This window comes from Ylistrum balloti, unplaced genomic scaffold, assembly GCF_031769215.1.
Source record: "Ylistrum balloti isolate Yb309-2 unplaced genomic scaffold, AGI_CSIRO_Ybal_v1 Utg369966, whole genome shotgun sequence".
NCBI lineage: Eukaryota > Metazoa > Mollusca > Bivalvia > Pectinida > Pectinidae > Ylistrum > Ylistrum balloti.
Genome location: NW_026782061.1, coordinates 309342 through 331422, shown reverse-complemented (window position 1 = coordinate 331422; position 22081 = coordinate 309342). Strand labels below are relative to the sequence as shown.

The 22081-nt window shown below is 37.6% G+C and overlaps 1 protein-coding gene across 2 annotated transcripts in view; it reads left to right on the top strand.

Moving 5' to 3' along the window:
- LOC132547643 (uncharacterized) overlaps positions 1-22081 on the top strand; it is a 122657-nt gene that overhangs the window by 19057 nt on the left and 81519 nt on the right. For both annotated transcript variants that reach the window (XM_060211426.1, XM_060211427.1), the window contains exon 3: positions 17159-18371. In XM_060211426.1, the coding sequence (XP_060067409.1) occupies positions 17159-18371 (1213 nt within the window). The remainder of the gene's footprint in view (positions 1-17158; positions 18372-22081) is intronic.

Sequence of the window (22081 nt, the reverse complement as noted above, 5' to 3'; positions counted from 1 at the left end):
GGTCTTTATTTTCAATGATTTCGTGGGACCTCTAAATCCATGAATTTATATGTTCACGAACCGTTACAATAAATATGAATAGACGAAATATACACGCAGTGTCCGAAAATAATCAATTTAGGTATCACTGTCCAATCCTATAGGGACGAAATAGCGGTATGATGTAGCATCACTGACAAGTCATAAAAAGGACGAAATAGCGGTATGATGTAGCATCACTGACAAGTCATAGAAGGACGAAACAGCCGTATGATGTAGCATTACTGACGAGTCCTAGAAAGACGAAACAGCTGTATGATGTAGCATCACTGACGTGTCCTAGAAGGACGAAATAGCGGTATGATGTAGCATCACTAATGAGTCCTAGAAAGACGAAACAGCTGTATGATGTAGTATTCCTGGCAAGTCATAGAAGGACGAAACTGCTTTATGATGTATCATTACTGACGAGTCCTAGAAGGACGAAACAGCTGTATGATGTAGCATTCCTCACGAGTCCTAGAAGGACGAAACAGCTGTATGACGCAGTTTAATTCACTTAAGCATTCAAAGGTGTATGCCTTTGTACAATCTTTTCAAAGCACGAAAATTGAGGCACATGAAAATATTTGTTTTTACATTACTTTTTTTCAACTTGAGTTTCAGTTATCAAAAGTTAGGACATGTTTGTAAAGCAAAGTGTTGAACCCTGCCACAACGCGATAAATAAATGAAAGAAATCTTAATACAGGAATGGTATTTGTTTAAAAAAGGGGGACAAAAAATGTGCCAAGAGTGGTGAGAGTTTGTGAAATTAAACAATCGTTACTTGCTTCAACACTTTTCAATTTTAATTTTCCTAAGTATGTGATTTTCAATTGTAATTTGGATGGTGAAAAATTTACTGTGCCGTTAATAATGTCGGGAAATGAGATATGGATTAGAAATGCACTTCTTACGTAGGAGAAAGCATTGCGACGTCCTATGATCGACTACAGCACTGTCATTGTGGCACTATTACCTTATGTTATGTAAAATACGATAGCCATATCTATATCATATGATAAGTTTTGACAAACAGTAAATCTGACACAGATTTGTCTTAAACCTAAATACTGATAAAAACAGATAGTTCACCCACCTGTCAAAATGCCCCCTTCATGAGACTATCTCTCCGAGTATACTCACAGCTGTTTCAGCACGAACACTCGCGGATGCCGTGATCAGATTACATAATACCCGCACACCCGTTTCATAATTAACATTTTATATGATCTGGTGATATTATTAAATCCACAAGAACATACATGTAAACGCATTCAATTCGACTGATATTTACAGATTCATGGCATAAGATGCAGTTGCTTCAAGATTCGATAGTATAATTACAACTCTGATTTCAAAAATGGCACAAATATGGTGATTAAAGAAAGAAAATCATAAATATATTTACTACACATTGCTCAATGTAAATGTACGAGCTGTTTTATTTATAAATAGGTCACCACGGCGCGTTTTGCCCATGTAACATGTTTATCATGTACAAGATGATAAACCATCACCAACTGTAAGCATTCATCAACCCATAACTCTGGTTGATGTTGTAGTTCAGGACTTGATCAGAACTTTCCTGAAGCTATGTGCACATCACTCTATTTTTAGCTCAGGCGAGGACTGCAAATGCTCGGTCTGTGAGGGACGTTTGTGGCAATTAGGAATGCGTGGACTAGGGGATACCTAGCAGACCAAAGTGCTGTTTCAGTCCACCTAGTAGGCTTTTTACATTCAGGTTCTTAACTTATGTGCTATGATTATTGTTTAGGATTATTTTTCCATTACCGTGTAATAGTGCAAGTTTTGAGATGGTCAGATTTAACCCAGGTATTGCTCAATCTGTGAGATGTTTTTGAGGTAATTGTCACTTTTAAATTTGTGTAAATTTTTCATGAAGCTAACCATGCTGTGATAATATAGACAAGATTCTCGTGTTGTTGCCTCTGTGATATCTACTGGTTTCATATACACTCACAATTCTCAAAGATTTGTTAGGTTCTTTGTATTGTATTCTACTATTTCATTTTTTCCAAGTAATTCTGACTGACTGACTGATTGCATTAAAACACGTCAAACGAAGAATGCTATGAGATCATATCGATAACATAGGTTGGGAGACTAAATATGTCTATGTAATGAATAGTTAAGAGAAAAAAATGGACTTTCATTACAAATTGCATTGTTATTACAAATTGCTCGACGACAAAGCATTTTCATTGGAAGGATTGCATAATTCTAGTAACAGAATTTGTTATGTAAAACGATGTATATTTTTCTGAAATTGCTGACAATATTTCAAATGAAAATGAATAATTAATATAAAAAATGTGACCATCTTCAGTTTGATACATGCAATTAAATCTTACCATTTCTTAATTGTGAAAATAAAAGGAAAAATAATTTTGTTTCAATATTTCAATAAACCGTTTACTGCTTGTAATGTTCTTTCAAATAAAGTGTTTTGACCACTATGTTTTATAATGCTGTATTTCATTCTTAAAGTATGATATACTGTATGTGTTCCGAGGTATCCCATCTCTGACAGCACACAGACGACCACGAGAGCTGACTCCGTCCCCTTTCGCTTAGTCTGGTAAATATGGACATGACGTTTGACGTCAAACTATTTACCTAATAAGACACAACACATGTCTATATTAAGTTTATTCACTGACAAACGTTCATAATGTTTTTTTCTTAAGTGTAGCCTTCCTTCGTATATATTTATTCTTCACATAACGATACATAACAAAAAAGAGCGGAAATCGAAAAACTCATTAACGTCAAACTATAGACTGGCACCTACCTCTAGAGTATTTAATTAATTAAAAAAAACAGTGGTCGGTCTGACACTGCTGATGTCTTAGATCGCTCTGATTATATAGTTACACAAGAAAGGAGATAAGCTTGTAGAGAAATGCAGTGAGTATTTTAAAGTTTGGTGGCTGATTTCTACCTAATCTCAAAGTTATATGTAATGCACCAAAATGACATAAATGCATTATATTGCAATATACAATATTGCAAATTGTACATGACATTATAACTTCCTCTTTCCCGAAACATCTACTGATTTTTGTGCGTTTTATTAAGAACAAACAGAGCATGTTGTCCAAAAGTGAGAGACAGTTCCAAGAAGCAGATTTTTCTCAGTCTGGTCCTAAGTTTCAAAATTTAGGCCCTTAGCATCACTGTCCTAGAAGGACGAAACAGCTGTATGAAGTAGCGTCACTGACGAGTCCAAGAAGGACGAAACAGCTGTATGATGTAGTATCACTGACGAGTCCTAGAATGACGAAAAAGCTATATGAAGTAGTATCACTGACGAGTCCTAGAAGGACGAAACAGTTGCATGATGTAGCATCACTGACGAGTCCTAAAAAGGACGCAAACAGTTGTATGATGTAGCATCAATGAGGTGTCGTAGAAGTAGAGAATGGCTGTATGATATAGCATCACTGACGAGACATGGAAGGATGAAACAGCCGTATGATGTAGCATCACTGACGAGTCCTGGAAGGACGAAACAGTTGTATGATGTAGCATCACTGACGAGACATGGAAGGATGAAACAGCTGTATGATGTAGCATCACTGACGAGTCCTAGAAGGACGAAACAGTTGTATTATGTAGCATCACTGACGAGTCCTAAAAAGGACGCAAACAGTTGTATGATGTAGCATCAATGAGGTGTCGTGGAAGTAGAGAATGGCTGTATGATATAACATCACTGACGAGACATGGAAGGATGAAACAGCCGTATGATGTAGCATCACTGACGAGTCCTGGAAGGACGAAACAGTTGTATGATGTAGCATCACTGACGAGTCCTAGAAGGACGAAACAGTTGTATAATGTAGCATGACTGACGAGTCCTAGAAAGATGAAACAGCTGTAGGATGTAGCATTAGTAACGAGTCTTAGAAGGACGAAACAGCCGCATGACGCAGTTAAATCAATTGTTTGGCTCTGCTGTAGCTTTTCACTTGCGTGTGTTTAATATAATCTTGTCTTTTGGCATTTCGAAATGATTCAAACAACACCATTAACTTTGTCATTATTATCGTTGCCCTTTTAAGGATGTTGACATTCAAAGCACCGAATATGATATCTGATAAAACGGTAGAAAGTTTTAAATATCGATAACAGAGAACCCTTTCGGCCAGGGTAGAACACTCTCAGCCTCCTGAAAGAAGATCTACAGAAACTATCAGTTTAAATGAAAAGGCGATAAACTATTAGATGTAACTGAATGTGTCCAAATAAAACCTTAGGGGCGGTCTCTAAGGATACATTTCTAGCGATAATGTCTAAAACATAAAAAAATCACCTGAAATGGTTCAGGTAATGGATTTTTCGAAACGCTAAATTTGGAATAAATAAATAAATAAATAAAAGATATAAACAAATAAACAGGCAGATATGAATTAATTAATCAATAGTGATTTCAGCAGTAGAACATTTTATTACGATTTACAAACGGTTTCAGTTACAAACTGAGAGAGATTGTTTTTCTTAATTGAGTTTTTTTAGTATTCTTCATTCACAATAATGCGAATTGCTATCCTGGAAATGTCGTTGTTATAACGATATGTCTGTCTTTATAGAGAATAAACATATGTCTTATTTTATCTGACAGTACACCTGGTACTATGAAACATTCCCTGGTGATGACGTCATTGGATGTTCGATCACATCTTCCTTTCTCCATGCTTAAATGCCTCTTCAGCTTTGATCTGTTTATAGATGTGTACGTTTAGCGCGTGCTCATACAATTTTATTACGTAATATACTTAAATACACAGTCAGATGGTTGTCTCTCCCAGCTAGAAATACCTCCATACCTGTGACAATAAACTATCCTTATGTTATAGATAATATTGCTTATAACACAATATTACTTCTTCGGCCCTGACCTAACACTGTGCTCCATGCCAAACCTTTACAATAAATATGCTTCAATTTTAACCATCAGCATTATAATATATTGAAGTCCCCGTCATCATACGCGACTAGTGTTATTGTGTTGACTTTATCGTATACTCCGCTTATAACTATAAGAAACCATTTCCACAACCATAAAAACTTTATTGATGGTTCGGCCTTGACGTTATGTATCCCTGATTTCTACAAGAAATGATATTGTTTGTTCATAACAACCTTCGTTACACTGGATGGCTGGATGAAAAAAAAATCATGTACGTATATCACCCTACGGAGCCGGACTCGTTACAAACTTCAAGAATTAATTTGATCATTTGAACTTTGGTATTTGGATTACTTGTCATCTGTGGCGTAAAAATCACCGTTTATAACTTTTTTCATAATTAATTATTGATTCCCAATATATGAAACTGACCGCAGTAAATTTCAGCGACAAGTATCTCATTTTCTAAGTGGTATATTAGTCTAGTCATTATGTATACTTTTATTAAGAGTGATAAGGTGTATTAACATATTGCAGTTGTCTCCATGTTCAAGAATCTCTTGAAAAATTCAGATGTACGTTCAAGATGTCGACAGCTAAGATATCAATATGATGGGTGGGGGGTAGTCTTACTGTCGTCATAGTGATCTCATTGGGACATAATATTATTCTATATCTTTGTGAGCCAGGATGTGTTTGATGCTCGTTAGTATGGCTGCTGATTCCGTTATTTACTCATTTGGGAACGTGACATTATTTTCTTGGACTGACCAAAATTTACGTAGCGGGTGCCGTCGATGAAGCAGATGACGCTTGCTGTTCCGGAACACCTAGTAGTCTGGCTGAAAATGTTTCATTTTTTCATACTTTGTTTTAGTCATGTTGAATTTGAGTTTGGAATATAATTGTGTAGCCGTGTTGGTATCATCTTTGTTGTTTGTTAGTATCAGGCAAATTAATATGCTTTAGTATCCTAAAATATCCATTAAAATTAATGAACTTCAGCCGAGATAAAGATTGATGATAACCAGTCGCTTTTTATGGCGTGCTGTTATTGCGTATATTTCCAAAGATGCTGATCTCCTATGTAAGTCAGGAAGACGGATGACAGCGGAATTTATTTTCGATTGAATTGTTTCCTTACTGTATTGATTGATGACATATGAATGTTTGCAATCTTATGTCCTTAAAATATCAAAATATTATGATGATTGCAATAAGAAAATACACATGAAATAGTCATCAAAGCCTGTTATAGACTTGTCAACTACCTTGGAGATAAATAAATCTTCTACCTGTTAAAGACCCTTACAGTGAATCTTTACACCACTGTTAAGAAATTAGGCCATTGTTTTACCAGACATTGCTTTGGATGATATTGTAGACATATCAACATTAGACCACATTTTGCCAGAAAGTGTAGCCTGTAACCCAGTGGGTCGTCCCTGATTATCGTATTGCACGATCGTTTATTTCTTAATCCCAGTGTTACAGAAGATCTTATAGAATCAATGATATCAATACAATTTTTTGAGTATATGAGAATACAGTTTCAATACATGAGAGACAAAGAATGAATAATGACTGTATCATGTAACTGTTTCGTCCTTCTAGGTTTCAGAATTGATGCTACGGACCTAAATTACTGTAACCTAAGAGGGAACTTTAAAAACCGAATGGTTTGAAATAAAAGTGAAAAAAACCCTCAAAATTTCGTAAATTTCGTGATTTTCAATATTGAATTATTTCAAAAGAATATCAAGTACAAATTCGGAACAAAACCTTTATTCGATTAAATTAAGCCTCGGGAACTAAATGTCTTGAAAGATTTTGCAAGAGACAAACAAGATGATAGCACAATTCAATGCAACACCGGTAGTGTTTCAGACTCGACACCTAGATACAAGGGGAATGACTCGATTCCCACTCGGGGGAAGGTTTGTGTTCCTCAACTGATATATATCGGACCGTCCTGTGTTGTAGTGGTTGTGTCATAGGACAAGACAGTTAACCACATTTGTATCACACTGTGGACCTCCCGCATGGTGTTCAGTGGGATGATCACCGCCTATCATAATGACTGTTTTCGGGACGATAAAATCAAATAAACCAACCAACATAGGAAGATTGGTATATACCCGACTTTACAACGCATATTAACATGTATATCACTAACAAAAAAAAACAAAAAAAAAAAACAAAAACAAAAACAAAAAACAAAAAAAGAATTGAGCCTTACTCATGGAAATATAACTTCAAATGTAAAAATCACCGCGATCCAAAGTTGAAGTCCGCCATTTTATCAATAGTTTCGTGATTACGGTTCAGCATTGCCTTATTAATTTTATATTGTATAAAAACATCAACATTGTTGGCCTGGGCATCACTCCGTTGGTTTTATCGCGTGCCAAACACGTAAGCACGTGCATCACTATATCACGTGGTCAAGATAAGTGTGGAATGTTACAGAGGTCGTAAAATAAGTTATTAACATTATTACGTAATTGATAAAACGTGACACCATAAATCCCCTGTAAGGGTTACTTACATAAGTATGTATACCAGATCTAGCGATAGAGACGTATATATTGTGTAGCGTTTAGTATATCATGAATACAGTGAATGACTGGTGCTGAGGAAAGCAGGTGTCTTTATAGACCCGTAGAATTAATGACCCAAAGATGTCTCGTTAGACTCTACTGGTTTACATATGTATTAATTATAATAGTCAAAAGAATATTAACGATACAAAACGTACAGAATAGAATAGACAGGTCGAAAAAATGTTTAGACATACATATGTATATGCAGTGCAACATGCACTTAATACATATATATACTATATCTAATTTTACATTTGAATCAAAAGCTGTCACATGTGTTTTGTACAATCTTTCTAAAACTTGCAGAGACATGTATGGACGTGTTTCCACCACATTGCTACTTTACTACTAACCAAAGAATAATATCTTGTGAAACACTTTTTTTTTTTTTTTATTTATTTATTTATTTATTTATTTTTTTTTTTTTTTTGTAAATTCCAGCAGAAATATGGCAGGCACATTGTGTGTACAGTGGATATACACTTTCATCACCTTTTTATAACACCTATGACAAAGTTTTATTATGACACACGGTTAATTTGACCTAGCTCAGCTGTGACTGGCTGATGGTTCCTTTATTGTTTGTATCGTGACGTCATACCTGCGTCACGGTTTTTCCTTTTTATTTTACTAGATTCTTTTCAAACATCTAATTTAAAACTAAACTCGTGTAAGCATAAAAGAGAATTGTGTTCTGGTAGGAATACTGTTAATCATATTGCTTTGCCAACAGTATCAACGGAGTTATCGCCCTTCCAAACAGTGCACGTGCATAATTCACGTGAGTTATCTATCCTATCCTATCTATCCACATCAGAGATAGGCGATTAAACATAAGCTGTATTGTAAAGTCGCATTGGTAAAAGAAGAAATATATACACTTTTCGAAAAAATGGGCTGACAACAAAATGTCGAAAGAATTATTTATTTTGGAGACTTTGGATTAAGACCTACTTAAACATAAGTCATTTTTCAGAAACTATATTCACGGTTTGATAAGCGTAATTGCGTTATACAGTCAAGGCCGTCTCAATTAGAATACATTCAGTTCTTCACTAGACTAACATACTTAAGATTTGAGCGAATACGTGATCTATATGCATTTTCTGGAGAATTAATGTCAAGAATATTCACATTTGATTGGAGTATATCAATCTTATGTGGTCAGATCCATAAGTCGTTACTATTAAGAAACAAAAAAACACAAATGCTTGTGTTAATTAACATCAGAAACAATTGAAATTCAAGATGATATTACAAACTGGTTTGATATCGTGCACAATGATTAGGACGTATACAATGGCTAAATTTTCCGGCAATATCTATTTTTTGAGATCAGTCCCTGCAAGTCAGATGAGCACATCTTGTCTGGTACCTTTAACAGACAACAGAATGCATTTTCAACAAAAGTTTACAGGGTGTAATTTTAAATCTTTCGTATTATAACTTGAAGAAAATATTTATCTTTAACAATCTATCAGATATTGTATTTCACAAAACACGATTATAAAGGTTTTTTTATCATTTTATCTATGGTTGTGGAGTCTGTATCGAGGCAACTATTTAGTACCAATCCATATATTTTTACCGGTTGTATTTCGAATCATTTATATATCAAAACATACTCCTCTCGCCAAGGCCTTCAACTTTGACTCCCGAAACACAATAATGTCCAAAGTATATTATTACTTGATTGTTGCATCAAGTGTGACCAAATTCCATGAAAGAACTCAGTTGCTAAGTGTTAAAATTGAATCAGTGTTGAGATATATATATAGAGCAAGGGTGGTCTTGGCCTTGACCTTGAGACTATGAAACACAATGGTGTCATGAATTAAGTGATATTTGTTTAAAGTTTGATATATAAAGTCGATATTTGCCATATATAAAGGTGGTCTTGGCCTTGACCTTGAGACTATGAAACACAATGGTGTCATGAATTAAGTGATATTTGTTTAAAGTTTGATATATAAAGTCGATATTTGCCATATATAAAGTACAACTGATCTTGCCCTTGCCCCCCCTCCCCCCCCCCCCCCCCCCCCCCCCCCCCCCCCCCCCCCCCCCCCCCCCCCCCCCCCCCCCCCGGGGTAAACACTGCCGAGTATTGCTGTGTTTCCTTAACCTAGTCAGTGGAAATGCTTTGTACTGCACATGTATCTATAATTTGTTTATCAAAAGTAGAGACTCTGCAAACCACGACTTGGAAAATATGTTATAAGTTTGCGTTGTACAGCTTGCTTAAGGTTCCAGCTATATCGAAACGTATACATACGAATGTTCCTGGTTTAAAACGTCTATAGCTATATGCAATATAACGTATTATTTAGCACTGCTTTTAGAGAGATACGTACAACATCTAAATGACCATTCTGTACAACTTGTGATTCCAACAATTATGAAGATTTCATCATTTTCCCTTTGATATGTTGTTTATGGTTAGTTAATGTAACGTATATCATAGAAATTATTTCTGTTGCAATTAGTTTGGGGTTTATCATAGGGTGACTAGACTACGTGTCAATTAGCATATTATAATGCAATAAGTAAATAAACACATATTACACAGCACAATACAAATAATTGACAACATATCTAAACGTACTCATGTGAACATGTTCAATACATGTAAAAAAAATAAAACAAGAAAGAAACATATCTAGAAATATGCTATATTTCACATGACTAGGAACTTAAATGACATATAGTATAATGTCGAACCTCATTATCTCGAACTCGGCCAGACCAATAGAAAACTTCGAGATAACCAAGTATTCGATGTATGTAAGTTTGAATGTTTTGTGTAAAGTTAGGCAGAAACCGACGAAATGCTTCGATTGAACAGCGTCATTGAGTTATGCGAGTTCGAGATAACCAGGTTTGGCTGTATTTACTTTCAACAAATTGTCCGTCATAAGTAGTTAACATGTCATACAAATGTTTTTTAACAAAACATGTAGCCAACCTTATTACAGCTCATGTATTGAGTATTGGAACTTGCGTAACGCACGTATGGACAATTAAGCAACCCACTCCAAAACAAAAACAAACAAAATAAAACAAAGTAAATAAAATAAATTAATCAATTAATCAATAATCAATGAAGAATAAAACGAAAGAGTGTTGATGAACTTAAATAGTACATTTATTTTCGACCTTTTATTCAATACATGTAAGGAAATTAGTTACAATTCGCGTAATTTTAAGTATGAGACAAAATACTGCATAGCAAGGCAGGAACAGGAGACGAGGAAACCATGTCCCTGTTGTATCTCACTGTATGTCGTAAGATTCGAGTGATTGTGGAATATTCCAAACAGATCGAGGATGGTGTTTCTGAAGTCTACTATAGCTGTGGAGAAATAGGAGAGCCCAAGAAAACGTTCTGCTGTGTACCACTGCATATTCGGAGAAGGCAACTAAAGCTGTCGTGTCTATTACCAAGGGACCACAAAACACCTGCTGAATCCCTTGTAACGCTTTTTCTTTCTATCCTGTCTGTCCTTACTTTCTGTGTTTTCAATCGCGGCGTACGTTCTAAACACCTGTCCTCATGTGACACAGTTTATTGTAAGAACCATATAGAATAGGGCTGCATATATCGTTCAGAATATCAGTATGAAAGACAAATTTTTTTAAAAAATGGATTGGAAGCGCGGTCGTTTTTTTGCTACAGGATGGACTCCTTCACGAAAAAGTAGATTTTAATTGGTCAACAAAGTTTTTTCAGTTTGCATTGTTAATTTTAAGAACAATTTAAAATTAAAGTTCTTGGACCAATCTACGTAGCAGCTACGTCGTACAGCTTTCATATCCTTCTAGCTCTCGCCAGGGATTAAGTTGCTGGTACCAAGGAGGCGAAGGAGGAATATAAAAACATGATCAAAGGTTTACCTGACATTAATGTCAATAAATTTCAAGTGTTTTTTTTTATATATTCTGCACCTTTTTTGCTTCTCTCATCAGCGGTACTGCAATCGCGAAACATTTTGCGAAAGAACACTTAAGACTTTTCAATGGAGTAAAGCCATTTGTTTTCTTCAGTTTTTGCTTGTTTGCTTTTTTATTGTGCTTTATTTGAAGTATGTTCACATTCTTGTTTTCCTTGTCGTGAAATGGTTTATTACGGGACATTCTTAGCCGCGATATTTATTTCCATCGCCCAATGGTATACTCTGTCGACACAAGACACACAGGCATTTAACAAACGAACGCATCCATCTTTACAAAAGCAAAAGACATCTCTTATTATATTCACATTTAGCAGCTCCGTAAATACAACAGGAACTAAAAAAACTGCACTTTTGACGGCGGTAAATGGTTGTTTAGTGGAATAATTTCGGTGTAGCATATTAACTCTCTAATTAGTGACGACAAGTGCATTCAACCTTTACCGTAACTACCGCGAGAGGACCAGTCGTCCCTGTGTTATTACTACCGCGAGGGGAACCAGTCGTCCCTGTGTTATTACTACCACGTAGGGAACCAGTCGTCCCTGTGTTATTACTACCGCGTAGGGAACCAGCCGTCCCTGTGTTATTACTACCACGTAGGGAACCAGTCGTCCCTGTGTTATTACTACCACGTAGGGAACCAGCCGTCCCTGTGTTATTACTACCACGTAGGGAACCAGCCGTCCCTGTGTTATTACTACCACGTAGGGAACCAGTCGTCCCTGTGTTATTACTACCACGTAGGGAACCAGTCGTCCCTGTGTTATAACTACCGCGAGGGGAACCAGTCGTCCCTGTGTTATTATTACCACGTGTGGAACCAGTCGTCCCTGTGTTATTATTACCACGTAGGGAACCAGTCGTCCCTGTGTTATTACTACCACGTAGGGAACCAGTCGTCCCTGTGTTATTACTACCACGTAGGGAACCAGTCGTCCCTGTGTTATTACTACCACGTAGGGAACCAGTCGTCCCTGTGTTATTACTACCACGTAGGGAACCAGTCGTCCCTGTGTTATTACTACCACGTAGGGAACCAGTCGTCCCTGTGTTATAACTACCGCGAGGGGAACCAGTCGTCCCTGTGTTATTACTACCGCGAGGGGAACCAGTCGTCTCTGTGTTATTACTACCACGTAGGGAACCAGTCGTCCCTGTGTTATAACTACCGCGAGGGGAACCAGTCGTCCCTGTGTTATTATTACCACGTAGGGAACCAGTCGTCCCTGTGTTATTACTACCACGTAGGGAACCAGTCGTCCCTGTGTTATTACTACCACGTAGGGAACCAGTCGTCCCTGTGTTATTACTACCACGTATTACTACCACGTAGGGAACCAGTCGTCCCTGTGTTATTACTACCACGTAGGGAACCAGTCGTATTACTACCGAACCAGTCGTCCCTGTGTTATTACTACCACGTAGGGAACCAGTCGTCCCTGTGTTATTACTACCACGTAGGGAACCAGTCGTATTACTACCGCGTAGGGAACCAGTCGTCCCTGTGTTATTACTACCACGTAGGGAACCAGTCGTATTACTACCGCGTAGGGAACCAGTCGTCCCTGTGTTATTACTACCACGTAGGGAACCAGTCGTCCCTGTGTTATTATTACCACGTAGGGAACCAGTCGTCCCTGTGTTATTACTACCACGTAGGGAACCAGTCGTATTACTACCGCGTAGGGAACCAGTCGTCCCTGTGTTAACCAGTCGTCCCTGTGTTATTACTACCATTATTACGTAGGGAACCAGTCGTCCCTGTGTTATTACTACCACCTAGGGAACCAGCCGTCCCTGTGTTATTACTACTACGTAGGGAACCAGTCGTCCCTGTGTTATTACTACCGCGTAGGGAACCAGTCGTCCCTGTGTTATTACTACCACGTAGGGAACCAGTCGTCCCTGTGTAATTACTACCGCGTAGGGAACCAGTCGTCCCTGTGTTATTATTACCACGTAGGGAACCAGTCGTCCCTGTGTTATTACTACCACGTAGGGAACCAGTCGTCCCTGTGTTATTACTACCACGTAGGGAACCAGTCGTCCCTGTGTTATTACTACCACGTAGGGAACCAGTCGTCCCTGTGTTATTACTACCACGTAGGGAACCAGTCGTCCCTGTGTTATTACTACCACGTAGGGAACCAGTCCCTGTGTTATTACGTCCCTGTGTTATTACTACCGCGTAGGGTTATTACTACTGCGTAACCAGTCGTCCCTGTGTTATTACTACTGACGTAGGGAACCAGTCGTCCCTGTGTTATTACTACCACGTAGGGAACCAGTCGTCCCTGTGTTATTACTACCACGTAGGGAACCAGTCGTCCCTGTGTTATTACTACCACGTAGGGAACCAGTCGTCCCTGTGTTATTACTACCACGTAGGGAACCAGTCGTCCCTGTGTTATTATTACCACGTAGGGAACCAGTCGTCCCTGTGTTATTACTACCACGTAGGGAACCAGTCGTCCCTGTGTTATTACTACCACGTAGGGAACCAGTCGTCCCTGTGTTATTACTACCACGTAGGGAACCAGTCGTCCCTGTGTTATTACTACCACGTAGGGAACCAGTCGTCCCTGTGTTATTACTACCACGTAGGGAACCAGTCGTCCCTGTGTTATTACTACTGCGAGGGGAACCAGTCGTCCCTGTGTTATTACTACCACGTAGGGAACCAGTCGTCCCTGTGTTATTATTACCACGTAGGGAACCAGTCGTCCCTGTGTTATTACTACTGCGTAGGGAACCAGTCGTCCCTGTGTTATTACTACCACGTAGGGAACCAGTCGTCCCTGTGTTATTACTACCACGTAGGGAACCAGTCGTCCCTGTGTTATTACTACTACGTAGGGAACCAGTCGTCCCTGTGTTATTACTACTACGTAGGGAACCAGTCGTCCCTGTGTTATTACTACCACGTAGGGAACCAGTCGTCCCTGTGTTATTACTACCGCGAGGGGAACCAGTCGTCCCTGTGTTATTACTACTACGTCGGGAACCAGTCGTCTCTGTGTTATTACTACTACGTAGGGAACCAGTCGTCCCTGTGTTATTATTACCACGTGTGGAACCAGTCGTCCCTGTGTTATTATTACCACGTAGGGAACCAGCCGTCCCTGTGTTATTACTACTGCGAGGGGAACCAGTCGTCCCTGTGTTATTACTACTGCGAGGGGAACCACTGCGAGGGGAACCAGTCGTCCCTCTGTTATTACTACTGCGTAGGGAACCAGTCGTCCCTCTGTTATTACTACTGCGTAGGGAACCAGTCGTCCCTCTGTTATTACTACTGCGTAGGGAACCAGTCGTCCCTGTGTTATTACTACCACGTAGGGAACCAGTCGTCCCTGTGTTAACCAGTCGTCCCTGTGTTATTACTACTACGTAGGGAACCAGTCGTCCCTGTGTTATTACTACTACGTCGGGAACCAGTCGTCTCTGTGTTATTACTACCGCGAGGGGAACCAGTCGTCCCTGTGTTATTACTACCGCGAGGGGAACCAGTCGTCCCTGTGTTATTACTACCACGTAGGGAACCAGTCGTCCCTGTGTTATTACTACCACGTAGGGAACCAGTCGTCCCTGTGTTATTACTACCGCGAGGGGAACCAGTCGTCCCTGTGTTATTACTACCACGTAGGGAACCAGTCGTCCCTGTGTTATTACTACCACGTAGGGAACCAGTCGTCCCTGTGTTATTACTACCACGTAGGGAACCAGTCGTCCCTGTGTTATTACTACCACGTAGGGAACCAGTCGTCCCTGTGTTATTACTACCACGTAAGGAACCAGTCGTCCCTGTGTTATTACTACCACGTAGGGAACCAGTCGTCCCTGTGTAATTACTACCACGTAGGGAACCAGTCGTCCCTGTGTTATTACTACCACGTAGGGAACCAGTCGTCCCTGTGTTATTACTACCACGTAGGGAACCAGTCGTCCCTGTGTTATTACTACCACGTAGGGAACCAGTCGTCCCTGTGTTATTACTACCACGTAGGGAACCAGTCTTCTTTGAGTTGTTTGATGATGATAATAAGTCTTACAACAGAGCGTCTCTTTAGATATAAGATTTACACCCGGAACAACAAGAGTTGTATAGATTAAATTAAACCATTTAGCAATTCTTGTACGGAAAGTGATGTTTATATTTGGTATATAGATATATTGCACACTATTTCAACGCTTGTCATTTCCATCTTTTTCTTTACTGACAGCTCCTTCTTTCATTTTCCAATCTCGTCATCACTTCGACAACCGTCCTCATCCGACCCTGACTGTTGCGATGACATAAAATCCCGTAAAAAACAAAACAATTTATTGAAACCAAACGTGAGAAATGAGGAAGGTTTGTGTTTCTCAAGAAGTTGCGATCATATATTATCCTGTACTGTTGTTGTTATGTTCCTACGGCAAGACACTTCCCCCACCCGCTGCGGATAGCATGTGGCGGAACTCTCGCATGATGTTCAGTGTCACGAATTTCATGGACAAAAATATTGTAAGCAAGACTACGCAATACAGATCCACAGACAGTAACTTATACATAATATTATTAATAAACTGAAAATTTAGCTGTTTAGGCTTCTAAGAATTTTCATATTAGTTTCTTTTTGTGATATGAAGTTAAACTTACTCATGATTATGGCTGACATTTTCTTTGTCACTTTCTAATTTTTAATTCAAAGAACGGTGCCGTCGATGGAGCAGAAGACGCTTACCCCTTTCACAGGTCCCTGGGATACTCTGCTGGTACTTCTCTAAGGATCTCTGTGTATTAAAAAAATAATATTGTCCACTAGTGTTCAATTAGAATTACACAGCACGTCACATTCAAGCATTCCAAGTTGCATAATTCTCAACGTTGTATCATCTGAAAAGATTATTACAGAGTTTTCTAAAAAAAAAGTTCTACTGATCGGCGTTGGCATCACTTTGTAAATGATATCAAGGAAAGAAAGCCATCAACTACAACAACAACAACAACAACAACGTCAACCCTCCCCCCCCCCCTCTCTCTCTTTTTTATCACAAAGACTGGTCATCTCTCTCTCTCTCTCTCTCTCTCACAAAGACTCTCTCTCTCTCTCTCTCTCTCTCTCTCTCTCTCTCTCTCTCTCTCTCTCTCTCTCTCTCTCTCTCTCTCTCTCTCTCTCTCTCTCTCTCTCTCTCTCTCTCTCTCTCTCTCTCTTTTCCTTGTGGAGAACTCAGAAAACCAAGCTTCCCCATCCGCCGATTCCATGGCCGTAACATTTCCCTCTCAATGATGATACCTGATACCACGATGCCACACTCTTCGTATCTTTCCCCGGTAAACGCGGTCATTTACGCCACTGATCATTTTGACAGTCCACTTTCTAAAAGTTTTCTATTGCCAACTGAAAGGACGAGACATTCCGAATATCTTATATTACCAATAATTTTAGCAGCCCACTTCCACGCAATGTCAGAGAAAGGATTATCCGTCTATGCTTAAAATAGCACATTACAACTTCTGGCGAGAAACTACGCAATTTCTCATCGTGTTTCCTAAACAATAGGTCACCTAACTTTACAGATACTTTTGATGACGTCCATGTAACAGACAGGGGTTATATAAAATGCATGAAATATGATATCTCATTTTGTCATTCCAGATTATATTGGGACGCATGGGGAAACAAGGTAGCCAGGAAATGGACAGTTCGCAACTGATGAAAGATCTTTATGATAGTATGGAACGAGAAACAGACCTGAAAGACCAGTTAGAACTCATGGAAGAAGAAGCAAAGACGTCAAGGAGAAAATTAGAGGAACTCGAAGAAGAGAACGAAAATCTAAGTATCCAGTTAAAGAAAATGTCTGCCGCACAAGCTACGAAAGGTAAAGAGGTAATGGGCTCCCCTGTAACGAAAGAGGAAGCAGAGTTGAAAGTTCATCTTGATTTGAACAATCAAGAATTAAGTGTTCTGAAGAAAAAGTTTCATGATTTGGAAGAGGATAATCAAAATTTATTGAACGAATGTGGTAAGTTATCCGAGGAGCTTCGTCAAAAGGAAATTTTGTTAAATGTGTTACCCGAACCGTCGTCCCCAAATTATTATTATGAAGATAAACTTAAAGACATGAAAATAGAAGCAGATGAACTGCGTTGGAAAATTATTGAAAAAGAGAGAGAAATTGAGCGTTTAAATGCTCAGTGTGTATTACAGACTCGACAATCGAGATTAAAAAAGAGTAGATCCCTAGAAGGGGAACATTATCCAGTTAACGTAGAGTTGAAGAAACAGTTGGAAAATATTCAACAGGAGAATAGCATCTTAAAGGACAAAGTGATTCGACTGACAGGTGGAAGAAAAGACAATAAGGAAGACAAGAGTTCCCCTGTGTCAGAGTTTCAGAAACAATCGACAAAAGCTACAGCTTCCCCTGACGATTGTGAAAGCGTGAAGGATGAGAAATTACGAGCCCTTCAGCTGAAAATAAATCAACTTGAAAAACATAGACCTTTAACTCCTTCGTATGATTACACAAGTAAAACAGGAACTAAAACTGAACAATTAAAATCTTCGTCATATGATATATCACATGATTCATCACGTGATTTGCTACAACAACAGAGGCCGAGTGTTTTGGATTTACGCGATCCCTGTGCTTACAATGATAAGCGCGCCAGTTCTCCCGGTGGCACCGGTACAATATCAGCTGGCAGTTCCCGCCCTCGGGTTGATACACCACTACCTAGTCCTGCCTCTTTTCCTTCACTCGCCAAGCCTGTCGTTCCGGGGTTACCGGCGGAGGGCGTGTCCTCCCCCGGGGAGACTCGGGAGGAACTGATGGATCAAATATTAGACATGGAGGAAGAAGTTGGTAAGTGTTTTATTAATCATTTATATTATGGTTTTAATTATCTGTATTTCAAAGCAATGTGGCACAACATCACCTGGACCGGTCATGTTGACAGTTAACAAAAATACGGAGTCAAGATTTGTACGGAACAAACCTGTTAAAAACGAAGGTTTACATAAACCACTCATTTTCTGTGCATTTTTGTATAAGTTTAAGACTATGCAAAATACACAACTTGTGAATCTCTAAAATACGATATTTTCCCAAACTGAAATATTACTTGTGTTACGAATGGATAGTGTTCCGAAAGGAATATTTTTTTTTTTTTTTTTTATATAATTTTTTATTTTTCAAGATTTTACATGTTGAACAGGACAAATACACTCACACCCTCTCACACATCCAACCACAGGTGCATATATAGTCATTGTGTGTCAAACAAGAACACTCCATTCAAAAGAATCATCAACATCATCATCAACATTCAACAATGCACATGATCATTGTTATTATTATTATTATTATTATCACCATACATGATAATCCTCATATATCACAATCAATATTATTATGTTACACACTAAATAATGCATCATCATCATCATCATCATCATCATCATCATCCTCAAAAACATGATAATCTTCCTCATCATCCATTTCAACATATATATCACAATCAATATTACTATCATGATTATTGTACATACTAAATAATGCATCATCATCATCATCCACATTCAACAATTCATCATCATCATCATCAAATCAAGATTCATACTTTCTTTACTATTATGAAACCTTATGATTCATAGATATCACAGTAAACTTTTGTTTGAAATGCACCCATGCACACATGCATAAACACACACACACACACACAACCATAAATTGACATCAACATACAGAAATGAAGAAATGAAATAGAACTTTATTAGGGATAAGAAATTTAAAGAGAAAGAAATTGAAGAGAAGGAAGAAATAGTAAAGTGGATTGTTGGGTGAGATGGTAAAATAGGTTAGAGTAATCCGAAAGGAATATTAATGGTGTTCCGAACTTAGTATTAATTGTGTTCCGAACGGAGTTTTACAAAAAAAAAGGGGGGGTACAGACGGAAATATAATTGAATTTCAGGAGACCAAGATTACAAACCTATTATAAAGATATTTATAAGTTTGGTAGTTATATAACCATGAGAAAATATCCTTTTATCGTATGCAAAGTTTCGTTCTACAACAGCACACATGTGAAGTAAAGCAATATATTTTTATGCTTACTAATATATTACATGTTTCGTCGTTACCTGTAGACGCAAAAAGTGCAAGTGTTCATTAAAATATGATTATGTATACTTAAAACATTTATCTAGAATTGAGACTACATACAACGTTCCGGTTACCCTGTTTGAGCTGTCTAGAGATCATACCGCTGTGAAGTGGCCATTTGACATACTTACATGGTACACCTGTCGATTGGTCTCTCATTTAAATGAGATCATGAACCATTCCAGAGCACTGTTAACTTTGAAAGAACCTCTTCATCCTAACACAATACAATATCTATAAATCTATCATTGTTTCATTTGTCATTTATCGGTCTTTTTGTCAGTCCATTTGTTTCTGTTTTTGTTACGGTTCCGTACGAATAACACATATGATAACTAACTTTAAACATTTCAAACTTTGATGTGCTAATGAACAATCCGTTAAAATGACTGTTTTGTGCTGTTTTTGTTTCTCTCTCTCGTTAACGGCATGACTTTTTCGAAGTCTGCATACTCGCTTTCAAGAGCGTCCAATTCTTTCAAGAAAGCATCACAACACCACGTACAGTAGTGATAAGCATATCATAATATCATTATTGTCATCTTGAGTTTTTTTTTTTACCAGACTCGGCCTCCTCAGTAAATATTTTCTTTTGGTTGTGAACTCTGTTGCTCCAGATTAAGGAGGAACAATACAGTGATGAATAATGATATATTGATGTAAAATGATATAAAGATGAAAAATAATACAGTGATGAAAAATAATATTGTGATGAAAAATAATATAGTGATGAAAAATGATATAGTGATGAAAAATGATATAGTGATGAAAAATAATATAGTGATGAAAAATGATATAGTGATGAAAAATAATATAGGATGAAAAATGATATAGTGATGAAAAATGATATAGTGATGAAAAATAATATAGTGATGAAAAATGATATAGTGATGAAAAATAATATAGTGATGAAAAATGATATAGTGATGAAAAATGATATAGTGATGAATAATGATATATTGATGTAAAATGATATAAAGATGAAAAATAATACAGTGATGAAAAATAATATTGTGATGAAAAATAATATAGTGATGAAAAATGATATAGTGATGAAAAATAATATAGTGATGAAAAATGATATAGTGATGAAAAATGATATAGAGATGAAAAATGATAGAGAGAAGAAGAATATAGTGATAAAGAATATCATAGTGAGGAAGAATTATATAATGATGAAGAATGATATAGAGATAAAACGCGCGATACATTCTACCACAACATAAGGCTATTATTGACATTTTCGGGTTTTTTTTATAATAAATTCAGATCGCATTATGTTATATAGCTATAATGTAAAACGGTCTAAAGATATATGGAAATCTTGATAATCCTCTTTGTACTTACTACCTAACATATCTTGAGCAATGTCTACGTTACTTTCTTTCCGAACTCTTTATATAAAGTAGTTTCTGAAAAGCAGATGGTCGGGTAGCACAATTTTAATGCGGTCGCCTTTCACCCGGGGTTCGAATCCCGAGCGGGAAAAGCAACGCTGACACGAACTGAAGCATAATTGGTACTAAACCACATGTATATATATCATGGAGTTCGCTTCAGGTAGGTTCACGTGCAGAAATGTCACGAGGTCGGTCATGCCCACATCAACGACGGATGAAATCTGTCAGGTAATACAAGCAGTGATAGTCGGTAAAATAGGTTAAAATATCACCTACTTTGGTAACATTTTTGGTACACGTGAAAAATTAATAATGTTAGCTTGCTGTATATCATTGTAAGTATAGATCAGTGGCCATTCTTCTATACAAGACATAATGACTGAGAAAAATAAAACGTTTCTTATGCTTATCGACGTGAATGTAATGCAATTTGTAGTACTTTTGGATGTAAACACAATGTAATTTGTAGAACTGTACTTGTGGCGTAAAAAAAATTAATTTATGGTACCTGTAGGCTTAAATATAATGTAATTTGTAGTATAAATGGGCGCAAATATGTTGTAATTGTAGTACTTTTGGATGTAAATATAAGTAATTTGTTGTAGACAATGGCCTTTAAAATATGATGCACTTTTAGTAGTCCTCAATGAATGTATGAAATAATGAAAATGTTCCATACTTACTTTTTTGATGTGTTCAAACTTCGAAATAAATTATCATGACATCGTTTATCATTAATGTCAGTTATAAGTGACGCGGTTATTTCGGACGCTGACATGTAAATTTGTTTCTGAGTATATAGAAATGGCTTGGACAGTCTTTGACGGTGTTGTATGTCGAAACATAACATAATTGACTTTCCACAGCATATTCACAACATACTTTCATGTGATCCGCTTACATCACATTTGGCAGTCTACCTATAAGTATTTGTTTTTTAATTTTTTTCCTTCCCACTGAAATATCTATGTTTTATGACGGCAATCATTTGTAATCTGTGTATAGAGA